Genomic DNA, 21,531 nt, shown 5'->3' with positions numbered 1-21,531 from the left:
AGACTCGATGCTCTCCCTCCTGTCCCCCCGCCTCTGTGGCTCGCACTCCCCAATTGAAAAACCCGTGGTTTAAAAGGCTGGTGAAAGCTGTTATTTCTTTATTTCTGAGCGTAGGAGATTATGAGTTAGAAAGGGCCACGAGGTTCGAGTTGAACGTGGAGACTGAGTTCAGAATCTTGGCCTTGTCAGCACCCTGCTCCAGCCTGGCATTATTTAAGGTTACATGTCTGGATTTGTTTTGTTGGATTCTGGGTATTTTTGGCAGGGGCGTGGGGAGATGAAGTATTTTTTCTTTAAAGCGTGACTGGAAATGAAAATAACCTTTTTCCCATTCTGACAGAAGTATTCTTTAAAAGTAGTTAAAAGGGTCTCAGTTTTACTGAGGTTAACACAGAACTGCAATTTTGAATATAGCTAACAATACACGTCTAGGTGGTCTAGCCCCAATTGAGTAAGAGTTTATTTTGCTTGAACAAATATAATATGTTTGCATTTCAGAATCTGTTTCAATGTTTTGAATAGAAAATGATTAAAGAGTTGAAATGTAACTTTACTGAAAGCTTTTGATAATAAAGCTGTAAAAGAAAGCATGCAGTATTCTAAGAGTATGCTAAAACTCTGGTAGCAAGGAGCAGCTGATACACTGAATCAATAAACAGGAAGCCAGCTCTTTCCACCTTATCCATGGCTTCACTGCTGGCAGAAGCCTTGAGCATATGGTAGAGTGTGGAGTGGAATTCAGACTCTTCTTCCAGCTCTTCTGAAAAAGCATCACTGGTCTCAGCGAGCTTGAGGTTTTGTACTTTCTCACCGTTGAACATAAAAAGAGACCAGTCATTGTCTTCGGCAGAGCCTGCTGTGAGATGTTCCCTTGCCTGTTGCGGGAAGAAATGCACGGTGAGGTGAAGCCCGTGCCGTGCTCAGAGTACGAATTCTAATATTTGTGTGTCACATGCCTTTAACCTGAGAGCGAGGAAGCCACTGCAGCCTTCAGCAGTGGGGTGTGTCAGCTTTCTCCAGCCACACCTGGGAGCGTTTGTCTGGCTGGGAGAAGTTTTAAGCATGTGTTTTAGTTCTCAGGTGGAGGCAGACCAACACTGAGGCTGCTTATTCCCTCCTTTGCAGCAGGGAGCAAACGAAACCCTGCAGGCAGTCAGGCAGTCCCAGGTGCTCTTCAGAAAGCTGGCAGAGCAGAGTGCTGATTCTCAAGGGGCCTCTGAAGAGCATGAAGCTCTGTCACCACAGCTCTGGCTAAAGCCTCCCTCGGTGACTCACCAGCTCCATTTTCCTGAGCAAGTGTCTTTGTGGCTGTGCCCTGTGACCCCCGAGAGCTCCCGGGGCAGTCTGTGACACTGAGCTGAGGCAGGGGCTGAAGCCAGCACGGGTCAGTGAATTGTTCCTGTCTAACTGGGCAAGGGTCAGTGCTGCTCTGCTCCGGGCCTTTGCTGGGGCTGCACAAACCTTGAACACGACTCGCTCCGGCCCTGCTTCTCCATTCCACTTGCTGTGAGCAAAAGCAAAAGCGGCTGCAAGCAGAGCCATCTGTTCATAGGCCTTCAGTTCTGCCAGGGCAGCCTGCAGTGCACAAGTGCAGGTCAGACACACAGATCTGTGTCCCTGTGCTACAGCAGTGCCAGGGCCTGCCCTACTCGGCCCCTGGCTCAGCTGGCAGCACAGCAGCTCCCAGAGCAGGAAAGGGTGACTCGAGGGAAAAACAGAAAAACCACCAGGAACCTCCGGCACTCACCTTCCTGGGCACAGGGACATACTTGGGAGAGTACCCTGCTGGGAAAATGTTCACTCCAGCTCTTTTCAAAGCTGCTCTGAGGGCAAAAGGACTCATCCATTTTCCTGTGATGTGGGAAAGCACCTCCTCTTCTTCCACCACTACTGAAGACAACATACACTGATTATCCTGTTGTACAAACCAGTGAAAGCAACTTACTGGTCATGGAAGCTCCTTTCTGGTTTAGGCTTCAAATATTGATATTTTTGCTATGCTGGGTATTGCCCACATCATCTGCTACTCTGGGCTGTGACCTTTCATTTACAGTTCCTAAGCAAGCCAGCTTTGTTAGGAATCAGAAATGACACTGGTGTACTGATGTATGCACTAATCAACAGATGGATAATCACAAGTAGCTTTGAACTTGGAGAAGAAACAAGGAGCATTAGTAGTAGGCTTCTAGAAATCCCTGTATTTCTCTTGGTAGAGCTGAGAGGAGAGAGGAACCCTTTTCAGCTCTCTAATAGGTGCCACAGGCTTCAATGCAGCAAGACAAAAGCAGCAGCAAAGCTCTGACTGAAACTTAGCAGAGCAAATGCACAGGTGCTGTCTCATAGTAAAGAAGTGAAATTAAAACCAGTGCATTGCTTGGAAAGGAAGTGCTTTGGAAAGGAAGTGCAGTGATTTGGAAAGGAAGAGCGATTCTAATTGCTCTTGTGGAAGCATCCCAAACTCTTAATCAGGGACACTGTAATAATAATGGGTTTTTTTAACTGCAAATGTATGATTAGAAGATTATTGACAGTACCTTAATTTGTATCTGAATGGTTGCAAAGACTGCAGTAACTGTGAAGAGTCCTTCATCCACACCGGCAGGGTGCAATTCCCAGGCCTGATAGGGCAGGTTCAGGTGAGCATCCTGGAGGAGGGCTACTGTGTAAAAGGCACCCATGCTAAAGGTGATGCTCTTTTCTTCTGCTTCATAGGTTGTGTTGCTGATGCCATCAGTTCTCCACTGCTGGCCTGCACAAAGAGGATGGAAAGATGTACATGGAAGGCTTCTGCTAGTACTGCTGAGGTAAAACAAACCAAAGAAGTAGTAATGAAAAAACAAATGCAAAATCCCCAAATCAACTAACATTGACATCCCCAAACGATTTCTGGGTTCCAGCTTGGCCCTTATCTTTACAGCTGGATTGCAACAACAGTCCAAATCAGGTATAAATTCCACTATTGAAATTTAAAATAAATTTATGTCCCAAGTTCATACCTGCAGGATCCCATCGGGATACCACAGGCACTTTAAAATAAATCACATTATCAGGGAGCCTCAGGGTTATCTGTACTGCTTCCTCTGTGCCATCTTCAGCTTCTCCTGGGGAATATGGATACACCTCCAATCCAACATCCAGCAGCTTTGGCAAGAGAGGAAAGCACAGATACGGGGTACATCAGAAAGTGCAGGTTTTTTTCTTTGAGTTCACCTAACCACTGCAAAGCTTTTAATGCCCCATTTAAAATGGTTTGCTAATGTTGCACATTTCCCAGTACAGCTTTGAAGGCAGCAGAGGAGTGGCTACCACAAGGCCTTGAAGCCCTTCCTGTGCTGCTGAAGGCACCCTCAGGGCAGGGCCAAGGGTGGGCACAGCCATTCCTCACAGAGCCACAGCCTGGGGAAGCAGGAGCAGGGAGGCACAGGCGGGTGTGATTCCACTCTGTCCCCACCCTGGCAGGGGAAGGAGAGGCTGGGAATGAACAGCCTGGGCCTCTCCCCCTGCCCACAGTCCTGCCCTCTGAGTCTGGCTTTTTGGGAACTTTGCTTATTGAAGGTTTCCAGCTTCAGAGTGCATCTCTGGGGTAGGTCAGTGCTAGGGGAAACCAGAACCCAGCGACCAGAGTCCTCCACCAGCCTGCAGAGCCTGGTGTGAACCAGCAGGGATTTTTGGCACCACTCTGCTTTTACCCTTCACAAATGAAACCTGTTGATTTGCAAACCTTGCCTGATTGGTTTGCTGCTCAGGAAGTCGTATGCAGTGCATGCGACAGCAGTGAGAAACCTCGGGAGCAGCTCCTCAGGGGCATCGGGGACTGATCCCTCTCCTCCCTCACCTCCACCATGCTCCAGTCCCCGACGTCCTGGGCCTGGGGCGGCAGCTGCAGGGCAGAGATGTGGAACACACCCCCCACGGGCATCAGCTGCTGCAAATCCACAGCTTTTGGTGCCTCTTCTCTGCCTCCTGGCTCCTCCTGCAGCAGGGCATCCTCCTCTGAAAAGTTCACCAGACAGCAGGAGTGACCGGGTGATCAAACTCCCCTACATTCCCGCTCCCGAGTCTCGCTGTGCGCTGGGAGCGCTTCGCTCGCAGCGTTCCGGCCCCATCTGCTGGTGCTCCTCAGCAGCACCCAAAGGTGCGGGCAGCAGGAGCTGGGCCATAGAAACGCCTCTGCCTTTGGGGATGAGCTTCTGCCTTTGTAGTGCTTTCTATGGGAACAGGGTTTCACTGACAAAATTAGTCCATTATTACCCACAGACGCATTTCACAAGCACAGTAATACAGTAGACTCTGGACAGGTTTAGTAAGATTGTATTGATATGAAAAGAAATGAAGCAAATAAAGAGCTATATAAAAATAAGGCACTAAGAAGTCATGTGCTGAAGGTGAAAGACATGGTAATTAGGAAGAGCAAGAGGATTTAACACGAAACACAATTTTCAGATAACAAAGATAATTCCTTTTTTTCCTATACATAATTATGTGTATATCACAAATGTATGAACTTAAGGTTTAATTAGCTAGAAAATGTTAGTAGAAGGCAGAAACACTGTGGAAAACAAGGCCATAAATACTTTCTTTAAAAAAGCCAAACCAGCCCGCATAAAACATCAGAAGGGATGGTACACAAGGAAAGGAGTTATTGTTGACAGGAATCAAGAAAAAAGTGTTCAATACTGTAAAAACAGCTACTGTAATTGTTATGAAATTTGCTCTGAGATAATAACACCATATAAAAAAATGAGAATGCTCTCTGTAAATTGTCTTCAAGCTTAAAAAAAAAAAAAGTGGAAATGGTGTTAATTTTATGTCAGATTTAGTTACATTCTTCAGAGGTTTTACTCTACTGTATCACACACCACCAGAATGTCCTTTTACAGTTATTCTGAGCAAACTTACCAGAAGTAAAAAACATTTTCCTGCATTTTACAGTGGTAGCTTATACTTTAATTTGTTTTTTAAAATAATAATACAAAAATATCTACGTATCTTCTAAAGAAACTATTTATTGTCCCAAGGTAATTTATCTCCCTAACAGTTGCACAATAAGGGTAAATCCAGAGAAACTGTCACTCCTCTCTGTTGTTGCATTTCTGGCTTTTAACCCTCATTTACCTGGCTCCATGTTTTAACTTAAGGTAACTGAGCATCCTTTCACTGCTGTTCTCAAAAGTGGTTGAAAGAGTTTGCAAATCATGAGCATGACAGAAAAATCAGTTTTTCCTTCTTTCCTTATTAAAACAGATGAACAAGCTGGAAAACACTCAGGTATAATTGCTATCTGTGCACATCCACTCACCTAATACTGTGGTAGGGTTTTAAAAAGCCTGACAGAAATAAAATACAAATTCTTCCACATGACGCCTAAGTCCTTTATATTCTCTTGAAAACCTTGCTTTTTGGGTCTAGTCTGACAACTGGTTCTCTGGACTGTGCTCCATCCAAAGTGTTGTGGGGTGGGGTTTGTTTTTTAACCAGAAGAAAAGGGCTGTAAAGTGGAGCTAAATTATGCTAATAGCTCTTTTCAGTTCTTTTATTTAAGTCAGTAGTACAAGAAAACTCAAAAGGATAACACCACAACACTGGAGACATTTGTAACTTATGTGGGACAGACAAACAGTTTCATTTCCTAGAATTAGGCCCTCTCACTTAAAGCATCCATTTAGGTAATACTCAGTAACTCCCCACACTACACCAATGCCTAACATGATATGCATTGGAATAATCATTTTCTGAGGAATTAAATCTCCCCAGAGCCTGGCAAATTCATAAAGATTGTGTGTCTCACCCATAAACATATGTAAAATAATACACATATCTATATAAACATGATGAACATGTACATTAGCATAAATAATAAACAAATAAAAATAAGTGTGGGGACAAACTCCATTTTCCTATCTGTCCTGTTATCTCCCCACATGATTTAACATTCATTACTAGATATGTCAACAAAACTCAAGTGTTATGAAAACATCCCTATATTTATAAACTTTGCACCATTCACATGGATATATTGTAGTGTTTCCATGGATCATGGAATGGCCTGGGTTGGAAGGGACTTTATAAATTAAAGTCCAGTTCCAGCCCCACGGACACCTTCCACTATCCCAGGTTGCTCAGAGCCTCATCCAGCTTGGCCTTGGACTCTGCCAGGGATGAGCAGCCACAGCTTCTCTGGGCAACCTGTGCCTCCCTACACTCAGAGGGAACAGTTTTTAACACATAAAATACTTAGCCTAAGTACTTTTGTAGTACTGCACATAAAAAATAACCAAATACCTTGTGATGGCACATCCAAAATGTCTGATTTCTTCTCAGTTTCCTCCTTTGTCTCTTTTATATCAGCTGTGTTATTGCTGTTTTCTTTCAGTGAGGCAGCACTCTCCTAGACAAAAAGCAAGAGACATTTTTCCATTAGTCAAAGACAAACACAATGAAGAAGAAGGTATCACCTCCTTCAAGGAGGCCCATGGAGAAGGACCCATCTTGCTACAGGGTCAAGGTTTTAAGAGAAATAATTGTACCTAGTGATCAAAAACACACTAAGGGTACTCTCTAATTTGGAACTGGATTTATAGAGACAAAGTAATTACTTCATTTCCACAACAAATTCCATCTTGAGTTCCCTGAGTACCAAACAAGCACCCAGCACTTTTCCAGCAGAGTGTGCACTCAAGTTTTGGTTTTGCTGATTTTACAGCCAGCAGAGTGGCACAAAGTAAAATGCAAGTTGAGGCTGAATCCAAACCAACACTGAAACTCTGCCTGAACCCCACCTGCAGCTTTGGCCTGTGCCTGGCCAATGATATTTATTCCTTTTCACACTGCATTTCAGTGTATTTCCACACAGGAATGTGGCAGAGCTCAAGGCACAGCCAGAACAGGAAGATGCTGAGGAATATTCCCCTGGATTTGCAGACAAATATCCAACCCAGACAGGGATTCAACCATGCCACAGCAGACTCCTCTGGAGGCACAGCCCTTCTGTGCCCTGGCTGTGCCTGCCAGCATGTGGAAGAACACACGTCTTCTTAAACAGGACAGGAGGTGATGGGACAGAAGCTGAGAGGAGTGGAGCATTCAGAGGGAAGAGGAAAATTCAGAATGGATTGAGAGAAAGAGCTCCAAGACCTGGGAAATAAAGAGAGGGAATAAAATGCAGCAGCTTAAAGAAAGACCGAGAAATGTAGGTGAAAAGTACCAAAAGACAAGATTTGTCATACAAAAAAAGGAAAAAAAGGAACCAAGAGAAGCAGGATTTCAAGCACCAATTCATTACAAAGGTACTGGGGACTGCAAAGGAGAAAAGCCATGATCATGAACAGAGGTTCAACCCCTGTTTGTTCCCTGTATGGATCCGAGAATTTATTCACTTAGGTGCTGGACTCAAGGATCCTTGTGGGTCCCTTTCCACTCAGAATATCCTGTGGAATTGCTCCAAACATAGTAGGAAGGCCTGAAACTTGTCAATTATTTCTGCAGAAATTTTAAATAGAGAAACACAGGGCGTTTATTTGAAAGTCACAGGTGATACACAGAGTGAAAATCCCAAATGCAGTATGTACAACATAAAACCAAGCAACATCCATCACACCTAAAACCAGCATACTCCATGGAAGAGAGCTGAGGAAGAGGACAGGCACCCAGAAGTTTATTTGAAAACGCTCTAACAGAAAAGGGTTAGTACACAGACATGGAACAGTCAGCATCTTCTGAACTCTCAATCTTACTCTGCATGCTGCAAATTTTCCTAAAATTGGATTCCTGCAGGGATTTTGTGGGGCTGTTAGTTTTGCAGAAGCAGAATCCATTCCTCTGTACTTATGCCAGAGATTTACAGAAATACCTTGCATGGCACTTCATGCTTGATCCTTCTCTTAAACCACCAACCAAATGCCAATTGCACACCCTGTCCGAACTTCCCTTTCTGCTTTCCATCTTTGCATTCCCTTGAGAAAATCTATTGCACTGTTGACACAAGTTGCCTTTTCCTATGAAACATCTAAGGATTTGGCTGTCACAGGACACTGTGACTGAGTCTCAAGTTTACAAGAGCAGAGCAGAGGAGGTTTTTACCCACCTTTCTCCCCTTAGAACCCGTTTCTTCTGCAGCAGGCGTGTTGGGTTCTTCCCTGCCTTCCTCCTCCTCTTCTGGTCCTTGCCCAGTGTCTTCTGGATGCTCAGCTAACTCCATGCTGTCTGAGGCCTCCTGCCTTGGCAGCCCTTGGCACTGCACCCACAGGGGAGACACGTGGTCGTAGCGGGTGTGCAGCACGCGAACGGCCACGCTGCTCAGAGCCAGGGCCTTGGGCAGCTCGAAGCCGTGCCCTGCCTCCTGGAACACGTGGCTCTTGAACCTGGGCAAGGGCAGCGACAACAGCAACAGGCCTGCTGAGGCTGCCAGCACTTCATTGGTGTTTCCTTACAAATGGTACAATCTCTGGGAATTTTTTTGCACTGTTGGAGAAATGTTGTGGGGTATCAGAGTGCTTGTGCTGACAGCTAAGACCCTCCAGCAAAGCCACAACTGCATCAAGGAGATCAGAAGTTTCAAAAATAAGTCTTGACAGGATGACAGCGAGGCAGGATCAGATGGCAACTCTTCTAGAAACTACATTCCTGGTAAAACTGACTAATTTATTGGGAAAATCCCTGCACATCTGTCTGTGTTATATCACTCTCAGTACCTTTCAAAATAATTCACACAATACTTATTTTTGGGTAAGATAAGCTGGTCGCAAGTTCTAAAAATTTTCCAGTAAAGCAACATTTAACTTTTAATTTTTGGTTGAATTATTTAAGTGCATCTCTCTGCTGGCCTAAAGATTTTAACACTTACCCCATGTGGGCTCTTCTTGCAGGTCAGTCTGATATTACTCAGCATCCACCCTTCTACTTATCTTAACTCACAGCAACAGGTCCTTAGTCAAGCTAAAGTCCTTTTAATAACTTATTCCTTATGTTTATGAGTGGGAGTAGGAAGTCTGCTGAAAAATTTCATTTTGAAAATGTACCATTTAAATGGTAATCCAATAAAAACACAACACTTAGATTCAGAAATGATAGTGCATCCCAGGCTCTAAAATATTTTCTCTAACTGAGCACAAAGCAACATTCACTGCTTTACAAGCAACTGGAATAACTTAGAAAATATTAAATGCACCAGCAAGAAACACTGCTTCCAGAGGAATTTCAATCCTCTGCATGAGCTTTACTGCTTTTCTTTTAAATTTGTTCTGGCAGTGAAAGGGTTCTGCTGCTGCATTCTAATAAAGAAATTTATATATCTCTAAATCATTCCTTAGCAACAGCCAGCAGTGAGAGTCTGCAGAGTGGATGCTATTCAACAAAAAAAAAAAAAAAATTATGAGAGATTGATTCTGGTGTTTACTCAGCAAGGCCAGGCCTCATTTCAAATTAATAATTTCAGTGTGCTGTACCTTGCTTTCTTCTTCAGATTGACCCAAATACAGAAAGTAATGTTTTCATCCTTTAGGACTGTGTGCATATTCCCAGTTTCAGAATCTTCATACATACTAGCTATCTACAAAGAAAAAAGCCAATTAAAGAATTTGTTATATATTTTACTTTGATTTACCTACATTTACTTGAATAAATAAATAATACACTTAAGAATGCAAATATAGCAGATCAAGCCCAGCTGTGTTATATTTACATATTAAAGCACAACAGTTATAAACTCAAATCTATTGCTTAAAATTTTAGTTACAATGCTTTTTTCTCTGACTTCATCAATTCTGTGAGCCAAGTACTGCCAAATAAAGGTTCTTCCATTATTTTCCTAATTCTCAGTACAAATTATAAAAAACAAACAAAAAAAGGACTTACTGAGCAATAATGGACTTCTACCCCAGAGTCACTGCACGGATTATTTTATCATTTAGGTAACATCAAATTTGTGAAATAATAATTATATTAGGAGATTAATCCTAAATTCAATCAACAAGAACTTAACATGTCTATTTTGTAGGGGTTTTGACTGTGCACATACAACTGGTTCACTATTTCACTAATATTCCTTTGCTAAACATGCTTTATATATATGATTAATATTTTTGAAATAGCAAGGTCACTGCCTGAAGATGCTGCTCAAAAAACTGACTCTCCAGCACAATTTAATTTTCTTATTTGAGTACTCTTCACCTTTCCCAAGATCTTAGTTTTAAAAATATTTTAATTACACAAACTTGTATTAAAAAAATGTGTACAAGGCAACCTTATGAGTTGTTTTTCACATCTACATTTTTTTGGTACAGTGAACAAATTTCGTATAGCACCTCTTGTTTTCATCATCCCCAAAATCTCACAAAGTTTCCCAGTAGTTTATTCTTGTCTGACTTAATTATGAGATTTTCCACTGTAAAGTTCAGATTTGCAGGAGTTTTGAACAATGACAAAGTCTGGTGACTGCTATAAACATGATTTGGAAACTCACAGACTCATCTCTGTGACAGTTTAGGACCAAACAGAGCCAACCATCATTAAAGGACACTTGAAGTTACCTTATGTGCACATATCACAGCTTTAAAGCACTAGATCTCACTCACTTTGAGCAGGTTCTGTGTGGCATCATTGAACTTCTGATGAAGCAGATCCTGCAATTGCAGAATAACTTCCTGGTACTGGTCTCGTTGTTTGTCTGTGATCTCTTCTGGGGATGCCTCCAGCAGAAGAAACTCCAACTTCTCAATCAACTAGAAGACATTTACATGGGAAAAGTATCTGTTTTGATACCATCCTTAACATACTGTGTTTTCTGTCATAAAAGATGAAGCAAAACTACTTCCCTTGCACCTAAACAGATTCTGGTCACAAAAATATTTTTTTTTTTTAATAGACAGATAAGAAATCTAACTCAGAATCAAACCCACACAATGAAACCTATATTACCCATGCAACTTCCCCCCCCCGGATTACAGAAGACCCCATTTAACTTTCTGAAAAACACCATAAAGTCAGCATAAATGAAAATTAAATCCTAAATTTACAGAGCAGGCACAGATTGCTTAAAATTGCTTCACAAGCTATCAGTGGCTGGTGACTTCTGTTGGTAGAAATCAATTCTGGGAACTTTTGCTCTTACATGACATTTTACTGGCTCAAGTGTTAGAAAATGAGGCTGTTGTCCACCAAAGCATTTATATCTGACATGAGCTTGTATGCTCTGGTTTAAAGTGGAAGGGAATATGTGTGTTGGAATGATAGACCTCAGTGTAGGAACACAGCACACAAATCCCTTAAATGCATATTGGAAGTCAATACACATCTTCTTTAGGGTTAACAACAAATCTGTAATGAAAGAAAAATACAAAAATTTAAGAAAAACTTCTAGGTATTGAAGGTCTTTCAGTCACTTGGTCATGAAAAAAGGGAAAGCAGAGTTAGAGGGGCCTATTAAGGAAATGTTAAGCTTAAACTGAAATACAGCATTTTAACACTGACATTTAGCACCACTTCCTCCTTCTCCATCACAAGCTGAATGTCCTCATCTTGTTCATCACGCCACAGGCTCATGAAAGTGTTGATTTCCTGAGGTACAGTGGGGTCAGGAGTCCCATCACAGCTGAGGTAGTGCTCCCACTGCAGAAGAGTTCAGAGAAAAGTGGATACAGGTGTGCTGCACACTGCTATTACAAGAAAAAGGAGGATTCTGAAAGACAAATACATTATAGTGACAAATTCACACCTGCATCTAAACAGGATTCTAACACCACCTTCTTTATTATCCCTATGCCAGGAAAAAAAGGTTTATTTTGATATTAGTGTGTTAAGATGCTTCTGCCCATCTCACACTTGTTCATACCTATTTATCAGTGGGCTCTGCTCTGTTCCACAAAAACAATGAATTTAGTACTTGCCACAAGGGAGGGACTGGAAGAATAAATTGACTGAGAATAGAAATGAGGAAGATGCAGGTGGAAGAGGAAGGTGGGTCTCAGATCAGATTCTGCCAAGAAAACTGAAAATTCATACACTGGCAGTGAAGTTGCTTAAGAGCCTCTACTGAAACATTTTTCCTCCTCCTTTCTCTGCCTCTGAAGGAGATTTCCTCTCCTTTACCAGCATGAATTCTCCTGTTGCAGAAACCTCTGGTAGGAATGTGAAATCCTGCATTAGGATTTTTTAAAAATAATTTTATTTTCAAACCAATTCTTGCTCATTCCTATAAGAGGTGGAAGGAAAAAATCAGTGGCAGACTAAACCCGCTTAATACCAAACATAAACCTGACATTGCCTCATGGGATCAATTTATCACCCATAATGGAATTTTTTTTTATCCATAGAATAGGGTATTTAAAAAACATTGCCCCCAAGTTTGCTGTGAAGATTAATAACCCCATGTTACTGAAAATTGCATTGCAAAGGAAAATGTATCTTTTAAAGCAAAAGCACTTATAGGATTGCATTCCCAACCACTTCCACCAGCATTCCCAATGACTTCAAACAAAGCAACAATATGGGAGTGCTGAGTGCACTTGGAAACTCCTGCATAGAAGACTGATCAATTTTCAGCAGTAAGACATCTGATTTCTTTTTTTTACATCTTTGCACTTAAAAGAGAGCTTCACTTTTATCATCACATTCTTAGAAGTAACAGCTCTTTTTTTCAAGAAAAAGGATAGATTTCATGCTAAGTTGTAAATGCATGTCTTCATCTGAACTGAAATTATTCAGAAATAGATGCAGAAACTCAGTATTTGGTATTATGTATTTATTTTATCCTAAATAAGCTTAACAACAGACTAAAAGGAACTCTAGTATTTCCCATAATCTACCAGTGTTTTATCAGATCTATTTTTAAATCAATATTTCTAGTTTGTCAAAAACATCCACAAACAACAACTGACCATGATCACAACCTGTAACAGGGAAATGCCAATTGCATCCAGAGAAAAATAGTTACAGTGAGAGTGGTAAAGCTGTCAAAGATGCTGTAATACCGCCAAGTTTTAAATATTTCAAAACTCAACTGAGCACCTTGATTTAACTTCAGACTGCCCTGCTTGGTGTGGCAGGTTGAGCTGCAGGAATTTCAGAAGTCTTCTCTGAGATGGGTTATCCTATGATTGTGAAGCTGTTCTGCAGAGACTTTAACAAGATTAAGCAATACACAAGGCAAAATCCTTGTGTCCACAAGCCTGTAGGATTAAACCTTTGATTCCTTACCTGACCAAATGTCATTATCAGACTTTAACTGAGTAATGCGTCTGTAAGATTCAAGAGTGAAATCCACTGTATTTCCACACCTTACCACTTCAAATGGAATTTGACAGGTAAATAATGCCACTAGGTGATGATTCAACCACCATGGATGTCACCCTAAACTGCAGACATCAACTTTTAGCGGCATTTTCAGACTTTTCCAGCCCTGACCTGGGTTTGTGCCACATCCTTCAAGAATCTGGCAAACTTCTCTCTCTCTGAATGATTACCTGTGATATCAAGGAGCCACGGAAACAAACGTTCTACAGAATTTCTTTTTAAGCCCTGGCACAACTTTTTTTGTGAAATGGTTAAAAGCAGAATGAATTAAAGAAATAAGAGGAAGAACAGGTACAAGAACATCTGAAATTACAATTCCTTGTGGCTGCTGGGGTAAGGTGTGGGGCATTCATACTTTGATCACCAAACAGGCTCCTCTTTGCCCACATTTCTTGTCTGTGTGCTCCACAGTAAAGAAGATGGAGTGAGCATGGCCTAACAGTGCTTTGAATGGAATCTGAAATGCTGTCATAGCACACACATACATTCCTTGGAAGCTCCTGAAGTCTCTTCCTTGCCAAACCTCTGGGCAGATTTTGCAAGAAAGCTTACCTTAGCTTGTTCTCTGTAATTAATTTTCCACTGTTGTGCAGAAAGAAACTTCTGTTCCAGTGAATTAAGTTCTGCTAGTTCAGACTCCCTCTCTCCTTGATACTGTTAAAAAATATATATATCAAACAAAGCAGTTAAATATTTGGCTTATTTCTTACAATTATTTTACACAGAAGAAACAAATTGGGGATATTTGAATGAATTATTATTTAAACAAATCCAAACACTGAAAACTTGCTTTTTAAATGAAACATCCAATTGAGAAGGCTGCAGTAGTTCACAATATTATTGTCATCACAGTAGCTGCTGAGCCATATGATAAACATAATGTGACATATGACTACAACCTCTCACTTCAACAGTTTCCCTGTCAGCCTCCTGGAGCCAGCTCTAATGGCAGCTGCTAGAAAATGTAAGCTTAATTTGGAAAAAACATGCAAGATTGTTTTACTTTTTCCCTTTTAGTTTCTATTATTTTAAGGTCATCTTCTCCCTAAGAGGAAAAAATATTCTGTGAAGTACAAGAGGAGTAGACAAGAGTGACTCTTTCAAAAAAATTTAGTTTGTTGTAAATCTCTTTTTTTTTTAACACAAAAATAGTTATCTATCATCAGTTTTTGTTCTGAATGCCAGATTGTTCAGAAAAATAAATATACATAATCTAATACACACACATATATATACAAATAAAAATCACTGTATCTGCCTGAACTGGGAACCAGTTAAGGAATTTGTACCAAACATCCTCATGGGGAATATGAAAAATACATTCAATTGAAAGCACAGTGGAAATGGGGGGGAGGGGAGGGAAGGCATTTAACCAAACTTAAGAAACACATATGACAAAAGGTAATGTATTTAAATTTATCAAAACTGGAAAATTTCCTCAATACTGTTCCCAACAATAACAACATAAGGAAATTAATTCCTACAAATTAATGGTGTTTTACATGCCTCGTCTCATGTTTAGAAGTAGGATTAGAATTTTTCATTGAGTAAAAGACTAACCTTTGCCTCAAGCTTTTCCAAGTGCTCTTGATACAGTCTCTCCCTTTCAAGTCTTTCTACTTCTTCTTGTTGAGCTCTTAATAGGGCTTCAGCTGAGGATTGGGAAAGAGATCAAGGGCATAAATATGACTTCCTAAATAAAATCTAAGAGATCATTTTGTTACCAGCTGTAATGGTAAAACCACTATAAAATGAGCAACATAACTGTTTATCTTTCACTGCACAGAAATATCCCATATGAAGATGGATCCAAATTAATTTGAATACTACTAAAACCATCTACTAACACTGTCTCTGGCACTGCCCCATCAGCCTGTGAGGATAAAAGTGGAAACAAGGACCAGCAAGTACAGCAGCAGGAGTGCTCTCTCCATCTACAGCTTCAATGGATACAAGTTCTCAACCCAAAGCCTTGACTGAAACTCAGTGCTTTAATCCCAAATTCTCCTTTCCTACAACCACTGGTTTCCTACAGTTTCAATTTTATGCTGTTTTTTTAATGAAATCCACTTCAGGATCTGCTACTCCACATCTCTGGCTTCTCTTTGCTGTCATAGGGACTAGAAAATTAGAGAGAATGTGAAAACTAAAATTGATTCAACCTCTAAGCCTTCAGCCTAAGATGGCACAGCCTGTGCCTCAACCCAGACGTTCCCAAACAGTGACCTCCAATTAAATCACGTCAAGCATGTGCTGCACTGAGGTAAGAGCAGCAGCAGTTTCCAAATCTGCCTATGCCCACCTGAGCTTCTATTCCCACCACAGAAGCTTACCAGTTATTGGCAAGCACAGTAGGCCCAAGCCCCTGCCAGGATGGATTAATGGCAAGTTAATTCTTCCCAACTTCCCAATTGCAGTAGGAGTAACTACAGCAGAGAGTGTTGCTCTGATAGGGAAGTGAGATGCAGCATCAAGGAACAGGGAGTTTGGCCCACAACAGGAAAGAGGGAAGAAACACTTCCATTTGTGAAACAGAGATAGCAATTCATATAGAGTTCAGGAAGTTACCTTCTGCCCATTTATCTAAAATGAACCATTTGTCCATCATACTCCCTCTAAATGAAATGCAAAGTACCTTTCAGCCTCTTTTCCTTTTCTTTCTTCGATTCCTTTTTGCCATCAGATTTCATGTTTGCAATAAGGGAGAGGAAAACAAATGTCAGTATTTTTTTAATACAGTTTGGTAGTTCCATCACTGTAACTCTGACCTTCCAATGTTATCCCTCAATTAAAATTTTAGACTCCCTAGATAGCCAAGGAAGGCCTCAGAATAGTAATGCACATTCTGGACTCATTTTCTTTCTTTTTTAATGATAAGGTCTTAAAATTAATGTATTTTTTCTATGCTACACATTCCTAAACACAGCCACAGCATGAGAGTATTAAAATCTTTTGGTCTAATGTAGAAATTGAATAATAGGCAGATATGCTAAGAAAGTAGATGCTACAACTTCAAACATTGTAGGAAATACAGGAAAATGTATTTTGGGACAAGCCTGGCATTTGGAAGTATCTAATTCACAAGACAAAATAGAAAAGAGTTATATTTTCTGTTATAAAATCTCACTCCAGACAGTTCACTGTTCACCTCCACCATAATCCTAGAGTAACTGTATTTTAAATCTGAGGTTCTCAGAAATTATGTGACCATTGGTCCATCCTTCTTCACACACTTATTTCACACTTTGATTTAGACTATCACACATTCAGATATAAATAACTACTTGTTTATTTCACACTACTTTGCATGGCAATAAATACATTGCCATAAATATATATATAAATGCAACTTTGAGTACAGAGGTTGCCGTGAAGCTGGGACAAATACAATGGTGACAATTAAATGTCACCAGAGTCTGAGTGCATCTTATCGCATTTGGTACCAAAGCATTCATTTGCAAAATTATCCCAAAATAGAATCAGTAAAACTAACACTTCTACCCATTAGGATTTCAGGGAAGAATTTGTTCTTTTCACTTCAATAAATAAATAAAGAAACTAAAAATAGAAAACCTGCTTGTTTCAATTACTTGCAATAATGTTTTAGTCAATTTTTTTTCACATTCCTATGACTTAACAGAGCACTGAGAAGAGTGAGATGCACAGCTGGGGAGAGGTAGATAAATTCATTATCAATTAATTAAGAATAACCCACAGGATAAATTTATGCAATTCAGTTTCCCATGGACTTCTGCCTGTTGTCCATTCACCCCCCTTATTTTGTGTCCAGCCTATGGCTCAAATAACAGAATCCCAGAAACATTCAGGTTGGAAAAGACCTCCAAGATCATCAAGTCCAAGCTGTGCCCGACCCCCACCCTGCCCAGAGCACCGAGTGCCACATCCAGGCCTTCCTTGGGCCTCCAGGGATGGGGACTCCAAACTTTCTTGGGCAGCCCCTTCCATGACAAACCTTTTGTGATTAAATTCCTGCTGATGTCCAACCTGACCCTTCCCGGCACAGCTTGAGGCCGTTCCTCTTGTCCTGTCCCTTGAGCCCTGGGAGCAGAGTCTTCCCCTGACTTCCCCTGGCTGCCCCTCCAGTCAGGGAGTTGTGGAGAGCCAGAAGGTGCCTCCTGTACCTCCTTTTGTCCAGGCTGAGCCCCCCCAGCTGTTCCCAGTGCTCAAGCCCCTTGCCCAGCTCCGTTCCCTCCTCTGGACACGCTCCAGCCCCTCAGTGTCCATCTTGCAGTGCCAGCCGCAGAACTGCACACAGGACTCGAAGAGTGGCTCCAGCAGTGCCCAGCACAGGGGACAGTCACTGTCCTGGTCCTGCTGGCACCCCACGGCTGGGACAGAGCCAGCACACGCCTCTCTCCCTGGGCACCCGTTGCCAAGCCAAACAAGCAGTGGCTGCACTGGCCATGCTCCCTCCAGCAGCGGTGCAGGAACATTTGGCTTCCCTGCTAAAGGCACAAAAGCTCGGTATCCTCGAGACACCTGTCCCTCCTTCAGATTCATTAACCCTGGCCAGCTGCCTCAGGAAAAAAACAAAAAATCAGATAAAAAAAATAAACACAACAGTGAACTACAGTGTGTTCTGCCTACCTACCTTTTTTTTCGGACCCTAAAAGATCAGAAGGGGGGGAAAAAAAAGGGAAAGGGAACATGAGACAACAACGTTTCAACCAGTAAGGAAAAATTAGAAAAATACTACCATTCTGTTAAAATTAGATGTGACCATCTATTGAAAAACTATAATGACAAGAATTCCAATACTGCAGAAAATTAGCCAGGAACACATGACTCTTGGAACCACGGAGCCATTCTGGCAGCAAAGTGTGAGCCACCTCCCGGCTGGTCCCACACGGAACCACAGCGGCAAACCACGGCACAAGGACTTACACCGGGGCTCACACCAGCGATAAAATAACGCGTCCTTCGCGTGCTTCTTTCACCCTCAGAGCCTTTTCCCACCCCCTGGGACTTCGGCAGCTAAAATGGCACACCCCGCTTTACTCCAGCAGTTCATCCTTCCCCATCGCACCGTCTTTCCCCTGTTCATCTCCACCCGTACCCCAGGTCCCTTCCCCGCCCCACCATGTCCCGCCGCAGGTGCCCGGGTCCCTCAGGACGCTGTGGCGGTGCCCGTGTCCCTCGGGATGCGATCCCGCGTCCCTCGGGACGCCGGCGCCCGGGTCCCTCAGGCGGCCGCGGCCCCGCCCGCAGCCCCGGCGCAGGCGCAGCTCGGGCCGGGCGCTGCCGTAAAGCGGCGCGGCGGCGGTTCCGGGAGCGGCGGTGAGATCCCGGCCCGGCTCCGGGGGGAGCGGGGCTGCAGGCAGAGCCAGGGGGAGGCGGCGGCCCGAGCGGGCCCCGCGGCGGGAGCTGGATGCATTCCAGTCGCTTGTGATTTGGTTTTGGCTGCCCCGTCCCGGGCAGTGCCCGGGGCCAGGCTGGACGGGCTCTGAGCAAGCGGGGATAGCGGGAGGTGTCCCTGCCCGCGGCCGGGGGTGGGACCAGATGATCTTTAAGATCACTTCCAACACTATGCCGTGATTTTGTGTTTACAGAAATAAAAATCAGCTACTTGTCACTTATCCTTATGTTTTCCCGGCCCACACTGGACTCAATTTGTAATGCACTTAAAGAGACCTTAAAAAAGCAAAATTTATGAATGTGACAGTTGCAGAAATGTAAATGTATATGTATAAAATGGATATATCTATATATAGACTATAGGCATATGTAATACATAAATTATATATGGAGATAAACACATCAAAATTTTATAAACATGGCTATATGAATATATAAAATACATAAATATGTATTCTATTTAGATCTCTTTACAACTCTATATGTGTGAGTGTGGATAGATAGATAGATAGATAGATAGATTAGATAGATAGATAGATAGATAGATAGATAGATAGATAGATAGATAGAGCGAGCTTTTTAGCAGACCACAGAAGCAGCCAGGCCAGCAGGTGCAGAGTTGTAAGGGTGTAAGAAAGCAGCCAATGAACAGCACAAAGTGTCCCAGTTGTTGAAAGTTATTAGAAAGTTCCTTGTTTTCTGTTTGAGGGGGGATGGGAGAAGACAATGAGAAGCTAAATAGAATGAAAAATAGGAAAGAAAAAAAAAAGAAGAGACAGAGTAGAACCAGAATCACAGCAAACGGGGCTTGGTAGGGTACAGAAGTTTTAGGAAGGCTGAGATGGTTTACTGACACCCAGAGAAGGCTAATTTGAAATTGATTATCCTTCAGGTAACAAAACCCAAACAAACCAAAAAGATCACACAAGGACAGAGTTCACTGAAATGTGAGAATGGCCAATTCTTTAAGAGGTGAAGTGATAAAACTGTACAAAAATGTAAGTGTCTTAAATACCACCAACACTTTCCTTAACCAGAAACTGAACCCCCCTTTGACTGTGCACTCAGTTAATTAAAAACACATTATTATTCTTTTTTTTTCTCCAAGCTGCTGTACCTTGGAAGGGAGTATCCCAAAGGAGCAGACTACTTCAGAAGCCGTTTGAAAGCAGCTTTTCTAAAAAACAAAGATGAGACAGACCCTGCAAAAATTAAGCAGCTGATTGCCCGGGGAGAGTTTGTTATAAAGGAGCTGGAGGCTTTGTACTTCCTGAGGAAATACCGAGCCATGAAGAAGCGCTACTACAGTGACGACAAGCCCTGACTGTGCTGCCTGTAACCACACACATCCAGGAAAGGTAACAATAAAAGAGCTCTAACTGCAAAGAAGTGACATGTAAATCCTTCCAACCCCTCTACAGCACAAATGAGGGAGCTGCTTTCCCACCAGAGGTCACTTGAAGGGTTTGCGGTGTGCAGGTTATGGGTAATAAGTTTTCCTGTGCTGCTTTTGACCTCCTCAAACTAAAACTTCAGGTATGAAAGGATTTTGCAGGAAGGAGTGGTTGCACAGTCCTGTTTTGTTTCTCTTCAATGTATGTGTTGAACAGAAACTCTTCTTACCCCGTAGCTGTGTGTTTGTGTGTCAGTTCAAGGTGCAGTGCTTGTTACCTGAAAGATGAACCTGATTACAAATCCTCCATGTTGAATGATCTATTCCTTCTGGAAATGAGCAACCTCTCAGAAGTGAGGTTCCCTCCCTGGAGAAGAAGTGCTGTGTTCAGTTCTGGTGTCCACAGTGCAGGAAAGATGAGCTACAGGAGAGGATCAAGCAGAGACCATAAACATGAGGGGTCTGGAGCATCTCTTACAAGGAGGGACTGCATGAGCTGGGCCTGTTTAGTCCAGAGAAGACAGAGGGGCATCTCATCAATGCATATAAATGTCTCAAGGGTGGGTGTGAAGAGGACGGTACCCAGGCTCTTTTTCAGTGGTACCCAGCAACAGGACAAGGAGCAAAGGCCATAAATGTAATGCAAGAAGCTCTGCCTCAGCATGAGGAAGAATTTCTGTACACTGAGGGTGGCAGAGCCCTGAACAGTTGCCCAGGGAGGGTGGGGAGTCTCCTCTGTGGATCCCAAACTCTGGACACGTGGACTGTTCCTGTGTCACCTGCTTCAGGTGACCCTGCCTGGGCAGGAGGGTTGGATTAAATGGTCTCCAGTGGTCCCTTCCAATCCTGGTTATTCTGTGAAAGCAAGTTCTTACAGCTTTTAACCTTACCTGCTCAGCTTACAGAGGCACCACCTTCCTGTGTCTCTCTCTTACTCAGGGAGACAACTGTGGGGTCAGGAAGGGGTGAGTTTAACAATAGTGCTTTAAGCACTTGGGTCCTGAAGACAATTCCTGCTACTGCTGATTTCTGCTGTTGTGTAACTGTTGCAGCAGGAATAGAAAACTTGATCTTTGCCCCTGGAAGAGGGGTATGGCTGTTTGCTCCAGGCTGTCTGTAGGCCTTGGCTCAACTCACACTTGTGTCAGAGCTGATACTCTGTTGGGCTGGTTGGCGTTTCCACCAACTAAATGACACTGGAGGAAGAAACCATCTTTGAAATATAGGTAAGGAATCACTGCAGTAGAGCTGTTGGCAGTCCTCAGTAAGTCTTCACACTGGCTCTAAGGAGTGTTGTGAGGTCACTCAAAGAATTGCCAGCAAAGGCATCAGCAAAACCAGGTTTAATATAAAAGTGAAAGTGTAACAAAGTCTATTCAGCAAGGTTCACTGTTTACTATGGGGTTAAAGCACAGAGAAAAAGCAAACTAAAATCTACAATCAATCAATAAAAAACCAAAATCTACCAAAACTTA

At 42.4% G+C, this 21,531-nt stretch overlaps 2 protein-coding genes across 6 annotated transcripts; one reads left to right on the top strand and one right to left on the bottom strand.

The window, feature by feature from the left end:
• Nucleotides 1-76: 76 nt before the first annotated feature.
• LOC110474883 (dynein axonemal intermediate chain 7) lies at nucleotides 77-18,521 on the bottom strand. 5 transcript variants are annotated; one of them, XM_085569515.1, is made up of 16 exons: nucleotides 18,388-18,521; nucleotides 17,261-17,914; nucleotides 15,923-15,956; nucleotides 14,848-14,939; nucleotides 13,840-13,941; nucleotides 11,467-11,604; nucleotides 10,572-10,718; nucleotides 9,444-9,547; nucleotides 8,084-8,360; nucleotides 6,283-6,388; nucleotides 3,836-3,993; nucleotides 2,997-3,141; nucleotides 2,535-2,749; nucleotides 1,748-1,915; nucleotides 1,462-1,575; nucleotides 77-875 (listed from the first exon to the last, which is right to left on the bottom strand). In XM_085569515.1, exons 6-16 carry the CDS (start codon nucleotides 11,536-11,538, stop codon nucleotides 600-602), a joined length of 1,782 nt encoding a protein of 593 aa, XP_085425641.1. In that variant the 5' UTR covers nucleotides 11,539-11,604; nucleotides 13,840-13,941; nucleotides 14,848-14,939; nucleotides 15,923-15,956; nucleotides 17,261-17,914; nucleotides 18,388-18,521; the 3' UTR covers nucleotides 77-599. The 5 variants fall into 5 exon arrangements, with proteins under 5 accessions (XP_085425641.1, XP_085425637.1, XP_085425640.1 ...); XM_085569511.1 differs by having other exon boundaries at nucleotides 15,923-17,914; XM_085569514.1 differs by lacking the exon at nucleotides 18,388-18,521 and having other exon boundaries at nucleotides 17,261-18,381.
• Nucleotides 18,468-20,292, top strand: ETFRF1 (electron transfer flavoprotein regulatory factor 1). Its single transcript, XM_021538661.4, has 3 exons — nucleotides 18,468-18,585; nucleotides 19,556-19,661; nucleotides 19,772-20,292. Exons 2-3 carry the CDS (start codon nucleotides 19,617-19,619, stop codon nucleotides 19,985-19,987), a joined length of 261 nt encoding a protein of 86 aa, XP_021394336.1. The 5' UTR covers nucleotides 18,468-18,585; nucleotides 19,556-19,616; the 3' UTR covers nucleotides 19,988-20,292.
• The last annotated feature ends 1,239 nt before the right edge of the window (nucleotides 20,293-21,531 follow it).

The sequence above is a fragment of the Lonchura striata genome, chromosome 1A, assembly GCF_050655825.1.
Source record: "Lonchura striata isolate lonStrDom1 chromosome 1A, ASM5065582v1, whole genome shotgun sequence".
Lineage (NCBI taxonomy): Eukaryota > Metazoa > Chordata > Aves > Passeriformes > Estrildidae > Lonchura > Lonchura striata.
This window is presented reverse-complemented; position numbering and strand designations above follow the sequence as displayed.